Below are 21,147 nucleotides of genomic sequence, written 5' to 3' on the forward strand. Positions count from 1 at the left end.
GTGATCCACTCAGGCTCCTCCTCAACTTTTTTGATTGTATCCATCAGTAAAATACTGCAGTATATGTATTCCTATTGTACGCTTATTGACTTATTCATAAACTATACATATATCTTACTTATTAACATATTTTATACATTAATAAAACACACAAAAATAGAATATGAAAGGGAATAACATAAAAAGATGAAGTAAAGAATTATTCTTATACTATTATTTATTAATGGTACAAAATCCCTTTTGGTCTCATAAAAATTTTAACAATAAATGTATTACTGTTTTCAGTGGGAGTAATGTGATTGAAGACATTCATTGTTTTTTAAATTTTTGTGATCTGTGACTTGTATGTGTGGTTTTAAGTTTAGTTTATTACTTCAGTGTTCGATGTTAATGGCTGTAGCAGCTGATAAAGACACCTTACAAAGAGACGTGTGCAGACGGAACAGGTGCTCTTGCCAAATGGTGGTACCCATTTCTCAACTCCATTAATGAGGCAAAGATACATGAAACACTAATAAGCTTCATTTTTGTTCTTTTTTAGTTAAAAATTTACTAGAATTAGAAACTGCTGTATTTTCTACCCTCACCCCAATGGATTGTCTTGTGCCTACTCCCACCGCCCGCCTCCTTGAAGATACACATTCCCCTTCAGAGGCCAATGCTCATAAAATCTTTGTGAGAAGACCGTATAGCACATTCTCCCCATTATCTTTCAACCTCGTCCCCACTCCTTACCTACCTCAAGGTTTCTATCCTTTTGACATCTAACTCACATCTGGAACAGATTGTGTTCTATAAACCACAGCCTCTAATTGAATCTCCTTTTCTTTCTTTAGTGTATCAGACCCTAAAGGACCTTCCTAAATAGTTAGAGCTGGCCCCACCTGGGGAATGGCCTAGACCTCTCCTTCTGACCTTCCAGCCACCTCCCTTCCTTCCAGTAAGAAACTGTTGGCGGGGAGGAGAGACACCACTTCTTTCCTACTTTCTCTTCCTAGGGTTTGCAGAACAATTCAACTGAGCTGAAATATCTAGTTGAATTACCCAAGCGTAGGTAAAAGGCACTGATCGTGTGTTTTCCTTTATTCCTTTCAGAGTGTGTTTGGAGAAAAACTGGTGGCTAAGTTCCTGTTTGAGAGTGATTTCTCAGATGACCCAATGCTTCCCTCACCCGACCAACTTAGAAGGAAAGTGCTCCTTAAAAATAAGAAGCTAAAAGCCCACCAAACACCAGTGGATATCTTAAAGCAAAAGGTATTCTCTCATCATAGAGGCTAGGGGTATGCTGTGTGCCCAGAACAAAGAAATCAATGTTATTCTTCTGACCTTTCAGAAGACCTGCAGGGTAACCATTTTGTGACAGTTGAGTTTCCTGGAATGACAAGTTTGAACTTTGGCTTTCCCTTTACTAGACTCATAAATACTGTCCCCTTCCTCACCTAGAATTTTATGTCATGAAATTAATTTCTCATGTAGAATGTATCTCATTATTTAAATTACTCTGAACAGGATAATGTGTGACTCTTGTCTCTAGACCTAGACTTCATAGCTGTCAATCCCAAAGTGGTTGCCATGGTTCCCTTTAGGTAAAGCACCCCTGTATAAGGAACCCTCCCCCACCCTTAGAGAAGCACCCCACCCTGTAGGAGGAGCACTTGGACCAGGGGCTGTGACTCCTGAGGTCGGTAGTGAATCCCAATACCAGCAGCCCCATGGTCCCAGCATGGAAGTTGGCACAAGGTATCACGGTAGCTTGTGGACTCCAGGGCACTCCCATACCGATCTCACCCACAGAGATCTACTCCCCAAGTATCACAAACCTGCTTGTGTAAAGAGCCTTTGGCCCAAAGATCCATGAAGAAGTGTAGCGCCAGGGCCACTGAGTTCCTATGCCAGGTTGCACTCATCATACAGAATGCCAGCTGCCAAACTATCTGTTCTATTTAGGCCTCTGTCTTTATTATTGACCCTAAAACACCACTTTTGAAACTTAACAAGAAGAGTTGCTGCACGAAGCTCAGTACAGTGGTGCCGTTTCAGCAGCAGGGACGATCCAGAGCTCAACCGAGGTCGTGGCTGATGGCTCTTAATTTCTGTCTGTGCTATCACCTCCAAGCCTCCGGGCCTTATTGCAGTCCTGTTTCAGAGGCTTCCAGAGAACAGAGAAATTAGCAGAAGGATTCTTTTTTTTTTTTTTTTAACATTTATTTATTATTGAGAGACAGAGACAGAGCATGAGCATGGCGGGGGGTCGGGCAGAGAGAGGAGGAGACACAGAATTAGAAACAGGCTCCAGGCTCTGAGCTGTTAGCACAGAGCCCGATGCGGGGCTTGAACCCACAAACCGCAAGATCATGACCTGAGCTGAAGTCAGACGCTTAACCGACTGAGACACCCGGGCGCCCCTGCAGAAGGTTCTATGAGTCCAACAAGTTTGGAGCCTTGTGCAAAGTCGTTAATAAAAAAATGCCAAGTCAAATTGAGTCAAGTATCCAGTTATACCTAGTTCAGTAGTCCATTTGGGACATTCATCAAACCTTCTAAAAGCCCTAATTTGTAGAACTCACAGGTAAGGGCCTGAGTTTGAAGCCGAGTGATATATAGCATGGTTCTACAGAAGGAGCGTTAGATATAGAGCTGAGATACCAGTTTTTAGTCACTGTCTCTGTCACAGACCAGCCATGTGACCATGGGCCAGTCAAACTTCCTGGGTCTCCATTTCTTCCTCTATAATATGGGAATGTGAAGGTAACTAGAGCACAAGATTCTTCTGACACGAAAATCTCACAAAATCTTTCCTAAAGTGAATCATGGGACCCCTGCCCGAATTGCAGACCACTCTGGAAACATTTCACTGTCCCACATCTCAGTCCCTGTGTCCAGCATATCTTGCCATTCTAGAACATTTCTGCTTCCCTGAGGGGCCCTTCAAGAATCTTGTCATCTGCTGAGTAAGTACCAGGCAGTCCCCAGGCTGCCCCGCTCACCTGCAGTGGGATTCCAGACGGCCCAAAGTCCAGGCTGAGTTAGGAGCTTATATTACATCACCTAGTAAAGTCAGTGATTCACCATGTGCCCAGTTACTCCGGATGCCCTCAGGGCAGGGGAGGGTGAGGCCGGAAGCTCCATCATCTTTAGACTTACCCTTCTGAAAACAGATATTTACAGAAAGTGCTCCAAACCATTCCAGCCAAGGGATCCCTACTGGTCAGTTTTGCCCTAACTGGAGCAGCTCAGGATTACCATGGATCCTCTAGAACTATGCCCAGCAAACCTTTTTTGCTCAAGATTTGCTTAAAAGATTTTTGAAAAACTTTCCTCTCCTGAAACCAATATTACACTATATGTTAACTAACCAGGACTTAAATAAAACTTTGAAGGAAAAAAAAAAGAAACTGTAACTCTCACACGTTTTTCCCCTTTTCATACATTTTTAAGTTGACATTAGAAATTTTAGGGGCGCCTGGGTGGCGCAGTCGGTTAAGCGTCCGACTTCAGCCAGGTCACGATCTCGCGGTCCGTGAGTTCGAGCCCCGCGTCAGGCTCTGGGCTGATGGCTCGGAGCCTGGAGCCTGTTTCTGATTCTGTGTCTCCCTCTCTCTCTGCTCCTCCCCTGTTCATGCTCTGTCTCTCTCTGTCCCAAAAATAAATAAAAAACGTTGAAAAAAAATTAAAAAAAAAAAAAAGAAATTTTATCACAAGTGTAAATAGTTACAAAGGATATGTTTTCAAATGTAATATTTATTATATGTAAATACAGATGACATTAACTATATATCAATATAATGTACAAAACAGTCCTCATTATCAAAGAAATCAGCACAGTCAGCCAGATGACGTTTGGTCAGAAAAAGTCTGACTTTATTTTTTTTTCACTCAAGTAAACATTGTATTAACCCTAAGATGACCATCACACTTTTGAATATTATTTCTAAGATAGGTGGACAGATGAAGGGAAGGGAGGGTAGGAAAGAGAGAGAGAGAGAGAGAGAAAGGCATGAAGCCTTGAACATTCTCGTTGCCTAGATGAAATAAGGTCCCCCCCACCTGCCCTTAGCTTCTCCAGACTCTCAGGAGCCCTGCATTCTCCAGTGACCCTTTGCTGCCTTAGGTGGTTTTCATCTCATCTCATGCATCACAGATTTTTTTATTGGTAAATGAAAGTTATACGTTCCTTTTATAAAGCCAGAGAAGAACAGTGAGGACAAGAGCATGGGGAAGAGAGAACCAGCCAACCATAAGCTTGTTTGCAGGCAGTCCTGTTTTTTGAAAAGTACACACGGAAGTTGAAGATACTGAATCTAGAAATTGATTCCTTTAAAAATATATGAAGCTGAACATCCCTAGACATCTTTGTGTACCCTGGAGGCACACAGTTTGAAGATGGCACACAGCTCTAGGCCAAGAGTTGCAAAACCCCCATCCTCAGGGGTCAAGCAACATAAATATGAGGGGACAGGTGACTACATGACAGTTGGAAGCAGCCAGGATGGGAGTGGAGCATGCATGCCCTCATAAATGAACAGTTCTAATTAAATTCTTTTCAAAAAAATTTTTATTATGTGTATTTATTTTGAGAGAGAGAGAGAGGGGGAGAGAAACAGAGTCTGAGTGGGGGAGGGGCAGAGAGAGGGAGGCACAGCATCTGAAGCAGGCTCCAGGCTCCGAGCTGTCAGCACAGAGCCCGACATGGGGCTCGAACTCACGAGTGTGAGATCATGACCTGAGCCGAAGTCAGACGCTCAACTGACTGAGCCACCAGACGCCCCTAATTGAATTCTTTTTAAAACACTGTGCCAGGGGCGCCTGGGTGGCGCAGTCGGTTAAGCGTCCAACTTCAGCCAGGTCACGATCTCGTGGTCCGGGAGTTCGAGCCCCGCGTCAGGCTCTGGGCTGATGGCTCAGAGCCTGGAGCCTGTTTCCGATTCTGTGTCTCCCTCTCTCTCTGCCCCTCCCCCGTTCATGCTCTACCTCTCTCTGTCCCAAAAATAAATAAACGTTGAAAAAAAAAAATTTTTTTTTTTTAAATAAAACACTGTGCCAGCCAAACCAGTCTGGTCTGGAGGTGAAGTCAGCCCTGAGGGCCACCAGTTTGAGCCCTCTGCTAGGTTCCCTGTGTCCAGGTCTGTGCTCTCAAAGCTGCTCCAGAAAGCCTGCCCTTTATGAGGGTTCCAGGAGCCATGAGATCTATGCTGATGGGCTTTGTTAAGAAGTCATTCAACTAAAACATTAGCATGTGTTCCCCACTGCCTGGCCCTCCTCAGATGATGCATCAGTAACTCACTACCCAGCACAGGGTGCTTTTTCTTCTACAACACTGTTCCTCCGTGCTGTTTTGTTTACTCAGCAACTACTGCCCACTCCTGACTGCCAGGTAGACACAGCCGCCCTGTGCATACCTCTGTGGTCTTCGAGATGCGCTTGAATGTTGTTGCTGTTTGCCCTTCCCATTCTCTGCAGTCGCTTGCAGTTACTTACACAGCCTCCAATTCACAAATGAATACATTGTGCTATTTCAGAAGTCTTCTTTATGTTGAGCCCAGCCTTCCTTCCTGTTCCTCCTACTTCTTGGCACAACTTCTTCCCTCTGCAGCTGCACAGACTAATTCCAGACCTAGAGAGCTAGCATGTGTCTCCCCACCAGCTTTTCTCTTCTCCAAACTAAACATTCTTGTTGTGTCAACTGTTTCTCATAGGATATGGCTGCTAAGACTCTTTACTTTCCATTAAGAATGTTTGGATATTCTTAAATTTGTGGATATTCTTGAATTTGCTGATCTTAAAATGTGATTTCCAGAACAAGTCCGTACTCCAGATAGGGTCTGACCGCACAAGGACAGTGAAGCCATCACCTCTCTTCACTTGTACTTCATACCTCAGTTAATGCAGCCTAGGACTGTTCTCACTTTTAAAATTCTTTGGTGCACACTGGGCTCTTGTTGAGTTTGTGGAAAACAAAAAGAGTTCAGTTATTTTCACATGGACTGTTCTTTGGCTGGTCTCCCATTTTTCCAGGTTGACCGTTGATTTTAATCTTTCATGGGCAGGAGCCTCACATTTATCTCTGTTAAATTTGCTCTTCTTCGGTTTTGGCATGCCATCACAGTACAAAAGGTTCTTTGTGAATTTGGACTTCTGATATCCAGTGCATTTATTGGCAGTTTTTCTAGTGGTGGCTTCATTCCAAGTTGCCCTTGAGCCATATTACCAAGCAGAGAGCCCTATGGTCCTTCTTACAGAACCTTCCTGGAGTTTAGGTAACCATCACTCCTGTCTAGTGCTCTTTTCTTTTGCAGCCCACATTTCCCCAGAATCTAAAGAGCTGAGTGTTCTGGAAATGTGTTCTTAGTAAACCCACACTAACCCTTGATAATCACCTCTTTCTTCTGTGTTCTCACAACCAACAAATTAATAATCCATTCTGATTTTGTCGGCTATCACCGTGATACTCCCCACTATATAATTTCCGCAATTTGCCCCTTCCTCCTGTTGGAAAAACAGAACAGTGTAATCCCACTTCTAGTTTTCTAAGACCACTTCCAGCTTCCACTATTCCAGGGACTACTGACAATCATACCTGCAAGGTGTTTCAGTCTGGTAGGTTGTGGGTGCAGACCTGGTGATCTGAGCTCACACAAGACTGGACGATTGAGTGTCTAGAGCCCCAGTGTGTTCAGACCAACCCCTGAATTACCTGGGTCATTGCCACACAAGGAGCTCAGCCTCAGCAAGGGTGGATTGACTCAGAGCCACCATACTAGATGACAGGGACTGTCCCAGGTACCAGGGGAACAGAGCAGAGTAAGACATGGCCCCACCTAGACCCATCTGACACAGTCTCCTCGTCTGGCCCCTAACTCCAACCCCCTGACCTATATCTGAATTGTTTTTTGTTTGTTTGTTTTTAACGTTTATTAATTTTTGAGACAGAGAGAGCAAGCACAAGCAGGGGAGGGGCAGAGAGAAAGGGGGACAGAGAATCTGAAGTGGGCTCTGTGCTGACAGCAGGGAGCCTGACATGGGGCTTGAACTTATGAACCGTGAGATGATGACCTGAGTCGAAGTCAGATGCTCTGCTGACTGAGCCCCCCAGGTGCCTCTGAATTGTTTGAATCAAGGGCTAAGATCCTGTTTTTCTGCCTCAGGGTAAGCTGGGTATTGCAAAAAAATAAGGATGTCAGCTCCTGGTTTTCCTTTTGGCCACATCTCCATACTTCCTGCATTGGTGGAAGTGTTTGGGAATTTAAGGGACCTTGGCACACTGCTTTCTGATATCGCCAGTCCCAGGATCTTTGCGCGGCGCCTCTCCCATCATATGGTTCTCACACTTGTCTGCCAGTGGGTCTACCAAGCTGTTTGCCTCATCATTCCCAGCCCTTTGGCTCTACCTTGAACGCCTGCTGCATCAAGGCCCTTCTCTTACCCATGACAAATAGACTTGCTTTTGTGGCTCCCTTGTGCCTAGAGTAGCTTTCCCAAAGTTTTGAAGAACACCAATCCTGTGAGACACGCTGAGAAAAGGGGGGGGAAATCCCTGGTTAAAAAAGTGTGGGAAATGCTGTACTGGAGATCTTTGAAGAATCACAATGCCCTCTAGCATATTAAATGAAGGCAGTGTGAAACCCTGTAGCAAGAATGTGTCTGTCTCAGTTTGTTCAAGTGCTGTTTCCAACCTCCCATTTTGTTTTGTGGTTACTGTAACTGTCAGTTTTTACCTAACAGCTGTTAATACCCATGGAACTAGCGTTCCATAAAACCCACTTTGAGAAATCCCAGCTGAAACAAGGTTCAGTTGTGTAAAGTGAGCTATATTGTAAAATATTTTATGTGGATATAGACACAGCCTAAATTGTTTCTTCCTTATGTATACATTTTATATTGTAAAAGTAATATAACCACATTTCAGAAAATTTAGGGAATAGAGAAATATTTTATTTTAAAACCTACATAATTCCAGTGCCAAACATACCCTTATTACAGGGGTTCTTAACCTTGATAACACATCAACAGACAGAAATCAAGGGTCCGTGAATTTAGAAGAAGAAAAAATTACATCCCCCTTTGCACTAACCTCTAGCTAAAATTTAGCATTTCTTCCAATAATAAAGGAATAAACCACAGTAACATTGGCAGTTCTTAGGTCTTCATCAGCAATAAAAATTATAGGGTTTTTTTCTAAGTTTATTTATTTATTTTGAGAGATAGAGAGAGCACAAGTGGCAGAGAGAGGGGGGGAGAGAGAGAGAATCCCAAGCAGGCTCTGCACTGTCAGGGCAGAGCCCGACACAGGGCTCAAACTCCCAAACTGTGAGATCATGACCTGAGCCGAAGTCGAACGCTTAACTGACTGAGCCACCTAGTGACCCTGAAATTATAGTTTTTATATTACATCACAGTTGTTGCTAATATCTCCAAGAATTATTTATGCTAACCACTATTTCAAAATGTTACTGGACTTACCATTATACATTTTTATCTGTGTTACTAAACATATATTCCTATAGCACAAATTTGTTTTTTAATAATTTGATAGCTGTAGTCAACATTTTTTTGGTAATATTTTGTATTTGGTTTGATTCATTTAAAATATCATTCTGAAAAGGTGCCTGGGTGGCTCAGTTGGTTAAGTGTCCAACTCTTGATTTCGGCTCTCTCTCTAGGATTCTCTCTCTCCCGATCTCTTTACCCCTCACCCCGCTCATGCTCTCTTTCTGTCTCTCAAAATAAAAATAAACTTTAAAATGTCCTTCTAGGGGGGGTTTCTGGGTGGCTCAGTCGGTTAAGCATCCAACTCGATCTAGCCTCAGGTCATGATCTCACAGTTCGTGAGTTTGAGCCCCAAATTGGGCTCTGCACTGGTAGCGTGGAGTCTGCTTAGGATTCTGTCTCTCTCTCTGTGTCTCTCAAAATAAATAAATAAACTTTGAAAAAATAGGATAAAGTAATATGTCATTCTGAGAAGGAATCCTACCTCAGCAGATGACCTAAGGGGTTTGTGCCACAACAGTAGGTCAAGAGTCCCTGCTGTATTATGCAGCAGCATATGTATTATGCTGTATTATGTATCATTTTATGTAATTGTAATCATTATGGATAGACAGAGATATATAGACATGAAACAAATGATTTCAAATTGTATATATATTTACATTTATATTTATACATACAATTCTATATCCTGTTCAACAAATATATCTCACAATTATTTTTTCAAGTCTAATTTTTTTCAAGCAGATACACCACCATAGTTTACTGACCTCATTCTTCTACTGTTGGATTTTAGATTGGTTTCCTGTTTTGAATTCGTGCAAGTAACTGTTCCTCCATTTCTGCTTATTTCCTATGCTAAGTTCCCAGACCTATATTAACCTTGTATCCCGTGAAATCACCTCCCAGGTGATTCAAATATAAGTAATATAAGGAAGTCAAATATAGAGATACACAATCTCCCTCGTAGCATCAAGTTTCTAGAAGTTTCTGAGCTTTTGTTACTCTGATTGATGGTTCATATAAAGTCTGTTGAAAGAACTTTATTTAAACCGACAACTGTTTGTTCAGTGTCATTCTCCATAGGGATTCTAACCTTTCTCTCCAGGTCAAAGGCCTTTAGCTATTATTTTAAGGGCAAAAAAGAGACAGCAGTTTCTTAGCAGAGATTTACTTTTCCAACACTGATGAGCTGATTCGCTCCTTCCTTCATCATTTGGGAGTGATGGCGGTTCTCTACAGCAGCAAGATGTGTCCTGTAGGGCTTGCCCCTGGGGAACCGGGGTGTCTGGCACTATATATGATTCCTTGTGATTGTTTCTAAAAGCTGCTGGATTGTAGGGATGTTAACATTTGCCCAAATATTGATGTTGTACTTTAAGGTGAATTTAGATTTTTGTTTTCTCTCTCAAATGAATCAAAATAGCTTAAGCCGCTTTTCGTGACCGTGGCAAGCATTAAGTGATCCTTTTGAAGGCTATGAAGGAAACCTCAGGAGCTTAGCATCTGCGGTCTTTAATTACTGATATCTTACAGGCTCATCAGTTAGCATCCATGCAAGCTCAGGCTTACAATGGTGGGAATGCCAACCCCCCACCGGCTAATAACGAGGAAGAGGAGGATGAAGAAGACGAATATGATTACGACTATGAATCCCTGTCTGATGGTAAGAGAGACACAACCATATGCTGTGTGCGGGGAAATGCTTGGGTGATTTTCTGTTGTGGGGTTTTTTTGTGTCATTTTCCCCCCAAAATGAGTCTGTCATTCCACAGACCAGCAATAACAGGTTGTTGTAGTAACTGTCCAAGAATTCCTGAATCCCGTGGCTTAGTGATGAGGACCAAGGAAGGAAGGGGATTCTCTTAGCCACTGCAGCCAACATTCAAGGAAAGAAGAAGAGGGTGTGGAGAGCAACACAGGGGTCATTCCTGAGTGGGTTCCTGGAGGAAAAGGTGGAATTGCAGCAGAGACCTCATTCTCACCCTTTCAGTTTCTGACGTGGCTGATGTACTTGGCAGACATTGTGGCCGCTGGCTGTTCTCGCCCCTCACCACCTGCAGGGGGCAGCATCATGGTTCTGTGCTCTCTGCTCCTCCCTCTCACCGCCTTCACTCCTGCTTTGTAAAAAGTATACGGAAAAAAAAGCAGCATTTCCCTTCCCCCTCTTCCTAGTTCTCACAATACTAACCCAACAAGATATTTCCTTCTGGCTCCACCAAAGGGACAAAACATGGGTGAGCCTAATGGCACAATACAAAAAAGTCACATGAATGAAGTCATCCACAGATTATAGGTGAAGGATTCCTGTTATGTGAGAATTAGGTTTCAGGGGTGTCTCATTTGTACCAAATTAGTTATAGATTACAAAATGTTTTCTAGGTACCATTGCTGATGGTAGACTGTTGCATTTTAGCAACTTGTGAAAAGTAATGTAATAATGAAAAAATGCTTAAGTTCCTATTTATAAAAATAACATTGTATGTGTAGAATATATGGCTTCTGTGGAGGATAATTGTTTGCTCATATGTAGGTATGCCCAGATCAGCAACCATTTACCCTTGGCATTAAGACAGCCGAGCTACCCTCCTCCAAATATCTGTTGCTTATGCTCCAGGATTGCCCCCCTAGTTATATCCTGTTTCATGAGCCTCTTTCATGGCCAGCAGTTACAGCCCAGCCTCTTTTTGCCTCCCAAATACAATACTAGCCTATGTCCATTTAATATTTGTCCTTAGTAATAGTTGATTGCTTCATACCACCAACTAAAAGCCAAATTTACTTGACTGAAATCCCATCAGTTAATGTGAGGAGCTTATACTCTAAAGGGGAAGTAGAAAGAAGAGGAAGATGAAAAGGAATCAAGATGATTTCTTGTATCCTATTCCTGAATAGTTGTGGGAATATGAATATTCTTATATTGACTTATTCTTCCCCATGGATTTCCATTACAGTTATGGTGATGTTGTTTCAGAAGAACAAATTTATTCAGATAAGAAACGAAAACCACACGTAAGAGATCAACCAATCCAGATGTCAAATGCCCTGTGAGAGCTTTATTTGCTGGAAGATATATTCACTCTTTATCATAAATTACTCCCATGTTTTTTCTGTACTTTTCAGAACACAAAAGAAAGGCATATATATATTTTTTTATATTTTATATTTTATATATATATTTTTATTTATATATATTTATATTTATAAATATATATTTATATATAAATATATAAATATTTATATAAATATATGTAAATATATAAATATATATTTATATAAATATATAAATATATATTTAATTAATTAATATATATGTTTAAATGTATGTAATATATTTAAATATATAATATAAATAATTAAATAAATTAAATATATATAATATATTTAAATATATAATATATTTAATTAATTAATATTAATATAAAATATGAATATATATATTTATATATATTTTTTAAGTTCATTTATTTTGAGAGAGAACACAAGCAGGGGAGGAGCAGAGAGAGAGAGAGAATTCCCAGCAGGCTCTACACTGCCAGCACAGAGCCTGATGCAGGACTTAAACCCACGAACCTGACCTGAGATCATGACCTGAGTCAAAATCAAGAGTCAGACACTCAACTGACTCAGCCACTCAGGCACCCCAGGAAAGGCTTTTCTTAATTATTAGTGTTGTTATAGGAATTTTTGACAATGCAAATAACAAAATGATCTGGTATTTATTTATTTCAGTTAGGGAGAGTAAAATTTAAGCCCTATCCCACTGAATTTCTAAGGTAGTTTCATGCTTTTTTAAAACCTATATGAAAAGAAAAAAAAAAAACCTATATGTACTGAGGTGGGATACAAGTGAAAAGGGGACCCCACCAGGTCCTGACTCAGTAAACTAGGAGACGTCGAGTCAATGTCCTATCTCCATTCTAGGCCTTAGGTCCCTCAGATGTGTAACAAAAAGATTCTGTTCGGTGTTGGGTGATGTTCCCCCTTATTCTACCACTAACATCTATGATCTGTGAAGGCCACTGCCACCACCTGGATATTTCCCGTTTCGTTGAAAGATTCCTCCAACTGGCAGATTCCCAAACTGGCCTTATAGTTATGTTGTGACTGGTTTAAATTTTTTTTTTTTAACGTTTATTTATTTTTGGGACAGAGAGAGACAGAGCATGAACGGGGGAGGGGCAGAGAGAAAGGAAGCAGGCTCCAGGCTCTGAGCCATCAGCCCAGAGCCCGACGCGGGGCTCGAACTCACGGACCGCGAGATCGTGACCTGAGCTGAAGTCGGACGCTTAACCGACTGCGCCACCCAGGCACCCCTGTTGTGACTGGTTTAAACATGTCGTGTTGAGGCTCTCTCATGCCACAGTTAAATGCTCTGTCAATCCTGCATTCTCAGTTGTGCCCTCACTCACCTCTGTACCTCACGCACTCGCCTCTACCATCTTCTCATCCTCCAGTTGAGATGAGAAGGCAGCAGAAACCTGCCTGCCATGGGTAGAACCATTTGGAGCTTCCTATGGGGGACCTCAAAGGTTTCTCAGCTTCTTGTAATGATGAGTCCCTTTGGGAAGGAGATTAGAGCTGTGACCAGTCCCCTCAGAGAAATAAATGTGCTCTCAAAATTCCACATGCAATTGTGGGAGTGTTGCCTTCGGAGGTGTCCCAGGTGAAGAGCTCATCTGTACAATTTGGGGGGCCCAGGTTACCTCTGTGACAGCTCTGGTCCTCAGTTTTCATGACTATAACATGAGAGAATTAGTTGAAAGCCTCTTTGGGCCATAGAAATGTGATGATTCCTCACCACAAAGTTAAGTCCAGAAGATCTAAAGGAAGTTGCACATGAGACACTTGTGTTTCAGAAACTCCTACTCTGCCTTTTGGCCAATAAGTCCTTCGTGAATATTTATTTAATCAAATTTCATTAGATAAATAGAGATTAATTTTCTTCTGACCTTGCTGTTTATCTTGACTAGCTCTGAACAAGCCCTAGGGTGCAGATTTGAATCTGCAACTTAACGCAGACGTTCTGTGGCAGTGACTGCATGACTCTAACAAATTAATCCATTTCTATCCATTTGACATAGTGCATGATTGGGAATGTTAACAACAGTCAGTAACTGAAAATATGTAATGTGACTATGACAGCATGATTAATATTAACAATGTTTGTCTTTTTTTTATTGCTAGACTTTATATCCCTAACAGTCAAAATACTAAATCAACAGATTTCTTGTCTAGTTTGTCTTATAATCTAAGCTATTGTTATTTATGCTTTGCTTCATACCTTAGTTCAATTTATCTGTCTTTTTGTCTTAATTTTCCTTACTTTTATCCCCTTTCTGATTCTGTTTTTCTATAGCAGATGTCCTTACCGCTTCTCCTGCTCCTAACAGTCAGGAAGGTAAAGCCATTCGAACTGGGCATTTTAACTGCATGAATGTCGGCATTCTGTGTCCAATTTCTTAGGCCTGAATTAGCATGACATCGTGACACTGATATGAGTAAAAATGTAATAAAATGATTGATCTCATTTACTTCTTGGCAGCCTGCATGGCCCTTATTTGGTATGAGAATATTTTGCTCTTAACATTTTTGGTCTGATGAGATAATGAACCTTGGGTGAGAAATGAGAGCTTTCTTGTTTTTCATTTTAAGAGGATAATTGTGTAACACCTGTAAAGTCATTTTTTTAATGTTTGTTTATTTTTGAGAGAGAGAATGCTCATGTGTGAGTGAGGGAGGGGCAGAGAGAGAGGGAGACAGAGGATCCGAAGCAGGCTCTGCCCTGAGAGCACAGAGCCCGATGAGGGGGCTCAAACTCATGAACCGTGAGATCATGACCTGAGCCGAAGTCGGAAACTCAGCCAACTGAGCCATCTAGGCACCCGTAAAGTCATTTTGGATGACTTGGATAGAAATACCAAAACAAGAGCAAAGTAAAAGATCATATGTCATGCTTTACATATTTTTAAACATATTTTAATTTCTATCCTCAAGAGTTTTGCTTAATAAGTTCATAAGCAATTATGGAAGTTTGACTTTCCAGTTAAGTAGAATTGTGAAAAATGCATTGCAGATAACAGTATCTTTTTCCTGCAGGTTTTGGCATTTCTAGAGGTAAAAGAAGCTAATAGCTTATTTTAAAGTGAGAGTGATTAACTCACATATGCACCATCTACAAGTGCTTCCACGACTAAATCCTCCCCTAACTTGTGCACCGAGAACTTCTGGCACAGGGTGCTTTCTGTAAGGTTTGCACAGTCCTAATTATCTGTACAGACACGAGCCTTCTCACTAAATGATGTCTGTATGGTACCAAAACTACTGGTAAATGAGTCCATTCAATTAAAAATAAACACATCCTATACCACATCTAACAAATTTTAAAAATTATACCCCAAGCCATCATTTTGGTAACATAGTAGCCAGATCCTCAGTCTTAACAGATAAGCACCAAGTGACTGGATATCTTTACAAAGATGTCAACATAGCCCTGAAGTGCAACATTTGGTTCTTGTTTGCTGAAGCCTGCCAACTTATTTTCAGACAACATTCTAGAAGACAGACCTGAAAATAAATCATGTAATGACAAGCTTCAGTTTGAGTATAATGAAGAAATCCCCAAGAGGATAAAGAAAGCAGATAACTCTGCTTGCAACAAAGGAAAGGTGGGTGAATGGCTTCTGTTAAGTTACACTTGGACCATGGTGCTCTTGTCAGTATCGGGTAGAATTTCACTCCCTCCCTCTCCCTTCCCTTCACTTTTCCCCTCACTTTCCCTTAGATGCCAAAGCCCACACGGTGATGCTATGGGACACCCACCTGCCATTTGTAGAAGGTTAGTCACTGGTTCATCCAGCCAATACCTGCGGAAGGTGTGCAGTGTGGCAGGCACTGAGATGACACTGGAGGTGCTTTAGTGATGGAGACAAATAGGTAAACAGTGCTTACAGATAAGTACAAAGACCAGTGATTACACAGCATTGTCAGAGCATCAGGGAGGATAATGTTAGAAAGATTTGGCCAAGCAAACAAAAACAGGACATATTTAGGCCAGGAGGACAGCCTGGCACATTCAAGGAATTTCTAGAATTTTTAAAGTGTTTGGAATAACCAAGCAGATGAACAGGGCCCAGACTGTGAAGTGTTCACAGAGGAATGACGCAGAGAATAGAAATGTAAATGAGACACCCAGACCCTGCCTTCCAGTGCCTCACACTACGTAGACTCTGAGCAAATGTACAGACACAGTCGCAGAGACACCGTTAGAGAGCCAGATAAAAAGGTATGTCAAAAATTTGAGCCATAAAAGACGCATCCTCAATCACCTAGTCATTCAACAAATATGCACTGACTGTTCCACATTGAAGACACTGGACTATGCCCCAGGGGAAGAGAAGGAAGAGCTTACTCTCAGAAAGCTTTTACTCTAGGAAGCGTGTTGGGACGTTTATATGGAACGATACACAGCAATGTGAAATGCACTGATGACATGAGAAAGGAACAGATAAAGCCTTGGGGATTCAGAGGTTGGCGGCATATACTCTCCATGTAAACTGGCATTATTTTTCCCTTCTAGGTTTATGACATGGAACTGGGAGAAGAATTTTATCTCCCTCAGAATAAAAAGGAAAGCAGACAGATTGCACCAGAGCTCTCTGACCTTGTCATCTATTGTCAAGCAGTAAAATTTCCAGGTAAGAGTAGGCAATATCTTCTATAACAACTAAAGATACCAAAAGATAAAAATATGCTATTTATTTAATTGGACATTGTGAATGCTTTCAAAATAACTAAATTGTGTTACCAAAGTCATTGTTATACTAGTTTCTAAATATTTATTATTATTATTATTATTTTATTTTTATTATTATTATTATTAGCTTTGATGTTGGTAACGAAAATACCATAAAGTGTTTATTTTCAAGATATCATGTCTTTTCATAAGAATTAATAATAATGATAATAATATTCATGACATCTAATAGCTAAAATTTATTAAGCCCTTCAGTACCAGAAATTGTGCTAAGTATTTTATATATGTCATGTTATTGATTTCATATTAATTCTCTGAGGTAGATGGGTTTGTCCCCATTTTTAAATAAAGCAAAATCTGAGAGATATGAAGTAATTGCCCCAAGGTTGCCAAGTTTATCAGTAAGATTCTTTTGTTTAAAAGTGGTAGAAATTAACTTAAGCAAAAAAGAAATTTATTGGCTCATCTATTAAAAAATGAAGGGATATTCAAGTTTCAGGTACAGCTTGATCCAGGGCTTCTCTCTCCCCATTTCTCATTCTGCCTCCTCTGCATTACCTTTGTGCTTGCAAGGCGGCTGCAACAGACTAGCACCACATGTTTCCAGATTAACTTCAGTCTGAGGGTCTCTTCCAGAACTTTCAGCACCAGTTTCATTGTTTTCCATTAAGCCCTCTGCCCATCCCTGAACCAGTCAGTCACTGTGGCCCAGAGAATGCAGTGCTCTGACAGTCTAGGTCCTATGGCACATTCTTCATCTTTGAAGATGGGTAGTGAGGCTCCACTCAAATCACAAGGACCAAGGGTGGGATTTCAGTGAGAGAAAGTTTCCCCAACTTGCCATTTCTAGAAGTACAGTGAACTTAACGATGATAAACCATGCCCCCATACACACAAAATGTGCATTTCAGTTAATAAATGGTAGAGCTATGATTCTGAAGCCTGTCTATCTCCAAAGCCCTGCTCTTAACCATTGCACTACCCTGCCCCTGTTGTTAGGGTGTGCTCTCAGTGTGTTCACACAATTGAGTGTCCCACAAGTGGGGCAGCAGGGGCTGCAGGGAAAACAGGAAAGTCCATAAATATATGAAAGTCAGAAAAATTCATCTCCTTATACTATGAAAACAGGATTCCCTCGTACAAAATTTCTAAGGACAGGACAGCAACTTGATTCTGGAGATTCATCTAAAATGTTGGGAAACAGGGTGTACAAACTTGGTCTGGAGAGGAAAGTTAAAATGGCAATGCTGTGTATGAACGCAGATCCCAGCCTCCAGAGGCATATCTTAAACCTCACTTCTCACACTGCCCTGCAAACAGGACAAAGGTATTAGGGTATTAAAAAATTAGGTAAGGGACCCCTGGGTGGCTCAGTCGGTTAAGCATCATGATGACTCTTGATTTTGGCTCAGGTCGTGATCTCACGGTCATGAGATCGAGCCCCAAGTCGAGCTTAACACTGACAGCTAGGAGCCTGCTTGGGATTCTCTCTCTCTTTCCTCACTTTCTGCCCCTCCCTCACTCGCACAGTCTCTGACTCTCAAAATAAATAAACAAATAAACTTTTAAAAGATTAAATAATAGTGGTCTTTTCACACACATGGAAAAAAATCACAGATAGGACTTTCTCAACTTTAAGTTTTCTCCCACGTACTGTTTTTAAACTTTTGGCAACTGCTGCTGCTTATCGGATAGCAAATTCTGTCAAGGAGAATGTCAATCAATAAGCAGCGATCAAAGATTTCGAGGAAACATAAGAGCCTCGCTACTTCGGTTTAGTTCACAGATCGTGACTTTCTGTCCCGTAAGTACAATAGGATCATATTTGCAGCTGGTGACATTGTTCTCATGACAGAATAAAACCCTTTTCCTGTCAAGGAGCCTCATGGCCTGCATGTCCTTTGTGACAGGAACAAGCGTGAGGACCACTCTGTTCACAAATGACGCCCACACTCAAGAATCACTGCGTCTCTTGTACTTTGTAAATTCTGCTGACACCACACCCAAACCATTGCATCGGCTTTGTCTTTTCTTCTCAAGCGCTGGTTAAAGGGCACCCATCCCCAAAGATATTTGAGGTCACTGTGAAAGAAAGTTTCGTAGCAGTAGAGCATTGTGGGAGAGCCAGAAGGTCATTGGGTCCAGCTTCTTACTTGAGGCGCAGGCTAAGCGTGGGGTTATTTGGCTTATGTTTAAAATTCCAGGAATGCTGTTGTGTTTTTTTTAAAGTGTTTATATAGCACGCATTCTTTATAGGTATGCTACATTTAGTTTTTTTTTTTTTTTAGTAATTGAAACCTCTTACATTTTTCTCTCCCAAAATTTATTTCCTTTCTCAAACTTAACATTGTGTTGCCAGAATCATTGTTATAATGGCTTCTAAATATGTATTGGTATTATGATTTATTTCAATGCTCATGGGGGAAATACCACAAAATGTTTATTTTGCTACATATTGTTTGCGTTTGCTACCTTATCAATTTCAATGCAGCTCACCTTCACCAAGTCCCTTCCAAGGAGACGTATGCAGACAAATCTTCAGAGCATTGAGGCACCACAAAGATCATGTGGTGTGACCTTCCCCCAAAGTAAATGAATTTCCCCAAGATCATGAACCTGCTTTGGTGGCAGGGCTCTTCCAATTCCTTATCCGTAAAAAAAAAAAAAAAAAAAAAAAAAAAAAAAGGCTTCACAGTCCTAACCTGCAGGATGGTTGTAAAAATCAGCAGTAAAGTATAGAATGTGATTAACACGCTATCCAGGAAAGAACTGGCTCTCTGGAAGTAGTTGTTGTCATTGTCATTGTTAAATGGGCCAATAGGGCAGGAGAAGGCTCTTTGTTGCTCTATCAGTTAGTTCTCTGGGCCTCCCCAGATTCCTTCCCTTTTCTTGATCACCAGCTCTTGTTTTCTTGCTTCCTCACCCCAAGAGAACAACCAGGCTCTTCACAAAAGGGCCCACATACCCTTCGACATGTGCCAGGATGCGTACAAAAACCCCAGAATGAACAGGCCCCTTGCTCTAGTTCCTTGTCCCTGCCCCCCCCCCATCGGTTATACTTGGGAGAAAACCTAAGTTTCATTTTCTGTCATGATGCAGAGTGCAAAATTCACACAACATTTTAAGATAAAGCATGAGAACCTCCTAGTCCAAGTTTGTGTTGCATCTTTGTGGTTACAGATACTTAAGAGAAAACAAAATTTAGAAGCCCACAGCTGCTATGAACTGAGCACTTTCTCTGACCAAGACACTCTACTAAGTATGTATATATACCATCATCTCATTCAACCCTAACCACCTTGACCCTTTTACAGATGAGGAGGGAGTGATGCAGAGAGGTTAAGTAATTTGTGTGAGGTCGCACAATTTGTGTGAGGTTTCAACCCCAAAGTCTGTGCTTGTCTTTTCTTTTCTTTTTTTTATGTTTAATTATTTTTGAGAGAGAGAGAGACAGAGCACAAGCAGGGGATGGGCAGAGAGAGAATCGGAAGCAGGTTCCAGTCTCTAAGCTGTCAGCACAGAGCCCGACGCAGCCCTCGAACTCAAAAACCATGAGATCCTGACCTGAGCTGAAGCCAGACACTTGGCCAACTGAGCCATCCAGGCGCCCCTCAGTCTGTGCTATTCTTTTTTTTTTTTTTAACGTTTATTTATTTTTGAGACAGAGAGAGACAGAGCATGAACGGGGGAGGGTCAGAGAGAGAGGGAGACACAGAATCCAAAGCAGGCTCCAGGCTCTGAGCTGTCAGCCCAGAGCCTGAGGTGGGGCTCAAACTCACGGACCGCGATATCGTGACCTGAGTCGAAGTCGGATGCTTAACTGACTGAGCCACCCAGGCACCCCAGTCTGTGCTATTCTTAAGCACTACCTTACCCTGTTTCCTCTGATGATGTTCCTGGAAGGTATATTTTCATCTCAAAGAGGACCTCCTGAATGCTGCTTCAGCTGAAGGAATTACTTTCTAACGGTACAGTTGTACACAGTGGAATGGTTTGGAGGCGACTCTGGCTTCATTGGAGCTTGTAAATGACTCTTCCTGCACTGGAGCACGGTGTGCATTCATTCTCTCATTCAGCAAATATCTATTAAGTTCCTGCCGCACACCAGGCACTGTGCCAGGCAGGAAGGGTCAGGCAACAGTAGGGCTGGGAGTGAGAAAGAGAAGCCAGGAAACATCATCATCATCCTAATGTATTTCCCATCAGACCTTCAGATTAACCCTGGGAGCGAGCTCCTATCACACCCATTTTGTAGGTAAGGCAACTGAGGAATGGAGAAGGTAGATGTTAAGGCAACCTCATACTGGCAAGAATTGAACCTAGACAACGTGCCGCTGAAGCTCCAGCTTTAACCGGTCTTTCATCTCTCCAAGTTGAGTAATCAGGTTCTGAGAAATGTTGACTGGAGTGCTTTCTTTTCATGTAGCTTTTCAGAATCTTTCTGGTGCACATCCAAGTGGGTCTGTGTATGTGATTTTGTGATGATCATGCAGTTCTGGTCACATTTGTCTACAGAGAGAAAAGCTTTGCTATCATTCCCCGTTCTTATTAACTGTGCTAAAAATGCTAGTAGGTCTTCTGTCCTGGGGCTGCCAGGGAGTAGTAGGACTTCAAAATAAACAGTAACAGGGATGGAAAATGTCGAGTTCCTTGCTTGTAGTTTTTGGCTTATTTATTTTCATTTTATGGGAACAGGCCTGTCAACTCTAAATGCATCTGGCTCTAGCAGAGGAAAAGAAAGGAAAAGCAGGAAGTCCATTTTTGGCAACAATCCGGGCAGAATGAGCCCTGGGGAGACAGCATCGTTTAACAAAGCATCTGGAAAAAGTAAAGTCACCTTCTTGTAATATTTTGGCCTGATTCTGCATGCCGGATGATTCTGATATTTGACCGTCTAAGCACTT

The 21,147-nt window shown here is 41.6% G+C and overlaps 1 protein-coding gene across 4 annotated transcripts in view; it reads left to right on the top strand.

Moving 5' to 3' along the window:
• The window catches only part of PLCE1 (phospholipase C epsilon 1), a 329,559-nt gene that overhangs the window by 274,515 nt on the left and 33,897 nt on the right, over positions 1–21,147 (top strand). For all 4 annotated transcript variants that reach the window (XM_043597018.1, XM_043597014.1, XM_043597015.1 and 1 more), the window contains exons 19-23: positions 1,096–1,254; positions 10,024–10,153; positions 15,034–15,155; positions 16,067–16,184; positions 20,939–21,070. In XM_043597018.1, the coding sequence (XP_043452953.1) occupies positions 1,096–1,254; positions 10,024–10,153; positions 15,034–15,155; positions 16,067–16,184; positions 20,939–21,070 (661 nt within the window). The remainder of the gene's footprint in view (positions 1–1,095; positions 1,255–10,023; positions 10,154–15,033; positions 15,156–16,066; positions 16,185–20,938; positions 21,071–21,147) is intronic.

This window comes from Prionailurus bengalensis, chromosome D2, assembly GCF_016509475.1.
Source record: "Prionailurus bengalensis isolate Pbe53 chromosome D2, Fcat_Pben_1.1_paternal_pri, whole genome shotgun sequence".
Taxonomy (NCBI): Eukaryota; Metazoa; Chordata; class Mammalia; order Carnivora; family Felidae; genus Prionailurus; species Prionailurus bengalensis.